General features: G+C 40.8%; 1 protein-coding gene across 1 annotated transcript in view; it reads right to left on the reverse strand.

Moving 5' to 3' along the window:
- The window catches only part of LOC143039931 (uncharacterized), a 213,519-nt gene that overhangs the window by 11,806 nt on the left and 196,713 nt on the right, over positions 1-5,000 (reverse strand). The window contains exons 7-8 of the mRNA XM_076210336.1: positions 4,349-4,461; positions 3,113-3,317 (exon numbers count right to left, since the gene is read on the reverse strand). Of these exons, the coding sequence (XP_076066451.1) occupies positions 3,113-3,317; positions 4,349-4,461 (318 nt within the window). The remainder of the gene's footprint in view (positions 1-3,112; positions 3,318-4,348; positions 4,462-5,000) is intronic.

Raw genomic sequence — 5,000 nt, forward strand, 5'->3', positions numbered from 1 at the left:
AGCGTCGATATCACTGTGTATTAAAATTTTCTACCAGTATTTGGTAATTACTAACCTATCCTAACCTAAACTAACCGAACCTAAATTAACCTAACTTACTAAGGTAGACTAACCTACTATAATAATCGAGGAAGATGTCTGCGATATTATTGTCTTAGCTAACCAAGTAGTCTTCCGGTAAAACATTCTTTCTTTCGTAACCACCTTCCACCACTCCACATATACTGTACATAAAGCAAGGGACTCATGGCAGAAGGCTCTTACCTGAAATCAAAATAATCACCTTGACCTTATGTGCTTTAGTACCCTTATCTCTTTTGTAAACACATCCCTCAGTTTAGCCGCAACAAAATCTGCAAAGTCCGTCACTATGCTGAAGAGGCTACACACAGAATCTGAACATCAACACCCTTGGCACTTCCGTACCAGGTGATACTCTTCCTATTATCTCGATAGATTATCACACTGGGCTTCCACGGGCTTCACCAGCGCCGATAGTTGAGAGAGTTCATATGAGTGAAAACGATTTCAGTTACGATATTTTATTTTTCAAACTAACATATATAAAATCATCTTTCCGTCATATATAACAAAGCTGAATAATGAACTGAGAAATTGTAATTCTATACGAATATTAGACATACTATTGAAATGTTTTTAGAGAAATCTAGCTTTTTCTAAGCTAGGTCATATTCTAATTATTCAAATGGAAGCTGGAGGTAGGATGCGGTAGGGAAAATAGCCCAGTGTTATAACCCGTTTACCTGTCGTCAGGCTATTTCATTAATCATCGTGGCAATCAATTGGTAGACGAGAACAGTAGAGCATATATATCAAAATGTACCAAGTTCTTGCATTCATTGACTCAAAACACACGCAATTTAAATTAGGTTACAAAATAATAACCAAGCTCAATATATTTGATCACTAACAGATTCCAACCTCTTGTAAGTCACCCATAGACGTAATCTTCGAGTGATGTCATCCTCTAGACTCCTCCAAGAACGAACTGAATAGTCTTTTATCCCCTCAGAGAGGGCAAGCTGTTTTTTTTTTTTTTTTTTTTTTTTTGTGGAGGAAATTCATTTACGATTGCCTCTACGAAATGTATCCAGTGTTTAAAACTCTCGGCAGTACCATCAGCCAGAAAGATGGAGAGACAGAGAAGGATCGGAAGGGGGAGGGGAGAGTGGGCGGAGAGGGGGAAGAATGGGAAACGAGGAGGGGAGAGAGATGTAACCGGTTAATGGCTATACTTTAGGGTGACGCAGACACCGTTGCCACCTGTCATGTAACTGATAAATGGCTACACCTGTGGCAGGGAATGTAAACCTTCTTCGTGATTTTTTTTTCTTATTTATTGAAAAGATATTTATAACATGGGGATGTGATCCTCTACAAGGAGAGTCCCCAGGCGCTCCCTCTAAGGCGAGTTCCGATATGTTGACGCGATCCCCGGGGTTTAAATATACTAAAACGGCTGCATCAGCATTTGTGTGCCTATACATTATTTCTACAGTAATATTTCTGAATTAGTTATAGGTATTAAGTGTCTGGTTATTATAAAAGACCGTGTCTTGGAATGGTGTATGGTTTGAAGTTATAATTATGTACTTTGGTCGGTATAAGGAAACGGTTACTGATCTGTCTGACGCCACTATGTACTTGTTTCGGTAACTTTTCATTGGGCGGTGGCGCGATGCGTGTTGTATGTTTAAGTCAATTGCTTACGATTTGGGGATGTGGAAGTCAGCAAGATTGGAGGTATTGCAAGAGGCCAGTGCCTATTGGCACTTTCTTGCATGCATTTGGATCACGTGTCCGGAATGTGACATATCGTAATGGTTAGTAATTGTATATAGATACAGACGAGGGGAGGATGGAGCATTGGGGAAGAATGGGAGGAGGAAGGACAGGGATGGAAGATGGAGAGAAATGAAGGAGGAAGAAGAGTGGAAGAGGGAAGAAGGGAGAAGAGGAGAAGAAGGGAAGAAGGAGAGGTGGGGAGGAGGAGGGCGTGGAGTTGTAGAGGAGGGTAGAAGGCGGAGGAAAGAAGGAGGGGAGGAGGAGAGGAGTTTAGAAGAGAGATTAGGAAAAGAAGAGAGTAAGTGAAAGGGAAGGAAGGAGCGGAGGATGGGTAGGAGGTAGAGGCAGAGAGGGAGGGAGAAGAGGAATGGAGGAAGAAGAAGGACAAGAGATAAAAAAGTAGAGGGAGAAAAGGGGATAAGTTATGAAGACGAGATGAAGATGGGAGGAGAAAGAGGGGAGGAAAAGGAGGGAAAGAGGGAAGAGGAAGGGAAAATGGCAGGGATGGGGGAAAGTGAGGAAGATTAGGGTGAGGGAAAGAAGGAAGAGCAAGAGGAAGGGAGGAGAGGGAAGAGAGGAAGAGGTGGAAAGTGGGAGATTAAAGAGAGAAGAAAGATGTAGAGGAGAAGAAGGAAAAGAAAGTGTAGAAAAAGAAGAGGAAGGAAGAGATGGGGAGCAGGTGGGAGGGAAGTGAAGAGAGAAGAGTGGAAGGTGAGACACAAAGGGAAGAATGACCAGAAGGGGAGAAAGAGAGAAAAAGGGAAATGAGTGAAAGAAAACAAGTTAAAGGAAGAGGGAGAAGAAGGGGGGGAAGAAGGGAGGAGAGGAGAGGAGGGGGAGAAGAAGAAGTGAGGAGAAGAGTGAGAATAGGGAGAAGAGAAGGTAGGAAAAGAGAAAAGAAGGAGAGCAACGGGAAAGGGGAAATGAGGAGAGAGTAAGAAGAGGGGAAGCAGAAGAAGAGGAGGAGAAGGAAGAGGAGGAGGGAAGGAGGAGAAGATGAAGGAGAAAGAGGAAGATGAAGAAGAGAATGATGATGAGGAAGAGACAACATGAGCTGTGGTTGCTGGCATATTAGTGAACAAGGATATGGAGGAAGGGCATGGCAGTGAAGGCGTGAAATTGGTCATTCTTTTCCTCCAAGGTATATATTGAGATCTTGTTAGAAATGTTGAGATATGAGAATCATATAGGTGCACACCTAACACAAAACAGACACAAGCACACACTCCACACATATGCACTAACACATGCACATACGGAAACCTACTTCGTCCAAAAGTCAAAAGAGTTCGGAAACTTTACGCACCTTGTACGGTCTTCCTGTTGGAGACTTCCTCGGCCTTGGGGGAGAGCGTCTTGACGATAAGGGCCGTCGCGGGACCGCGGCCCTTGGCGTGCGAGGCGAACACCCGGAGAACGTAGTCTCGCCCTGGGGACAGCGTCGTCAGGAGGAACTTTGGTTGGTGCTCCGTGTAGTTGGCAAGAATTGTCTCATCCTTGCTGTCTCGAACCTAAAGAAAAAGAAAAAGAAAATCTCCTGTGGTTATGCTTTCATGGAAACCGAAAATTAAGGTACATGCTGATGGATAGGGGGATGATAATGCAAGCACCCGTCTTTAGTCCATTGAAGCGACAAAGGGTTAAAATTATATCTACTTAATTTAGGCAATGGTTTTTGAAAACATCACTCTATCCATATAGCTTTCAATCTTGTGATAGTGCTTGCACGTTTACACAGGTTAGCACAAAGTGAAAGATTTTTCTGACTGAGGCCCGAATTCCAGAACAAGGTGGTTTTCTAGAGGGAAGACTACTTTGATTCTTATTATCAATCTATTCTTCTTTTCTTTTCTTTTGTTTAATTTTGTTTTGCTTTATTTACTCTTTTACTTATTTGTTTTATTTCATTGAATTTTATTATATATGATTTTAATCTATTTTCTTTTTTTTCCATATCTGTTCAAGTTATCTTAAGATGACAGGTAAAGTCTGAAACCTCTGAAATTCATGTTGATGCGATATGCAAGGATATACGAAGTTGGCTGTCAAAGACACCGTGAAAACGGCAAAGTCTTTCGGAAGGCCTCGAAGGCGTGTCAAGGCTTGTCAACCACATGCATTGCCAGGAAGCAAAGAGACAGAGAGAGAGAGAAGAGAGAGAGAGAGACAAAGAAAGAGAGAGAGAGAGAGAGAGAGAGAGAGAGAGAGAGAGAGAGAGAGATAGACAAAGAAAGAGAGAGAGACAGAGAGAAGGAGAGAGAGAGAGAGAGAGAGAGAGAGAGAGAGAGAGAGAGAGAGAGAGAGAGAGAGAGATTGATGGAAAGGATAAGGAGGTATAAGTTAGCAAAATAAATGACGAGGCAGAGAGAAGAGAAGATTAGAAAGGTAGAGGGTGTTAAAAATGTGAAAAAGAGAAGAGAATAAAAAATAAAAGAATATGTATACTCATGATCTGAATTTATATGAAAACGAATATGAATCTAGATTTCGTAGATCCGGTAATAAGAATTCAAAGTATACAGATACTATGGATATTACAAACCTCAATATGAAAACGCTGAAGAAGGCCGCCTGAGGGGCCCGGGGAGCATGTGATGGAGGCGGAATCAGAGGTGACGTTTCTCACCAAACAGCCAATCACTGATCCAGGAAGCTCTGACGTATACGGGAGAGGAAGAAATAATTGTCAATGAATAAGATGTTGCCTAGAAAATAGAATTCTATGTCATTTATAATCAAGCAACTTGAAAAGATTGTAAATCTTAGCATGCTTTTACAAATAAAATCAAACTGACATTCCAAGTAGAAGAAGAAGAATAATAAACAAGTAAAAGTGTTGTAATTCTAATTAGTTGTTTTCCTGTTTAGTAAGGGGAGGTTTTTGTCTGCCTGGAAATGTATCTAAAACTGATTTTGCTTTGTTAAAAAATGCGTGAATGAGTCAATTGTTATATTACCTCGACTAATTACCCTTACTCTTTCAGAATAAAAGTTACCAATTTCTTCTCTGATGTTTAATTATACTCTTCAATAGCTTATGAATTTTTTTTTCAATTCCCATTATGATAACGATTATTATTATTTTTTTTTTTTGTCTTTGTCACAGCAACTTCAGTAGACTCTTATAAGTCACATATTCTATTTTAATCATTATCACTCTTCTTACTCTAAACACTCAAACCTTGTCACTGTCT

The sequence above is a fragment of the Oratosquilla oratoria genome, chromosome 27 (assembly GCF_046742065.1).
Source record: "Oratosquilla oratoria isolate Oo_2021 chromosome 27, ASM4674206v1, whole genome shotgun sequence".
In the NCBI taxonomy this organism is placed as follows: Eukaryota; Metazoa; Arthropoda; class Malacostraca; order Stomatopoda; family Squillidae; genus Oratosquilla; species Oratosquilla oratoria.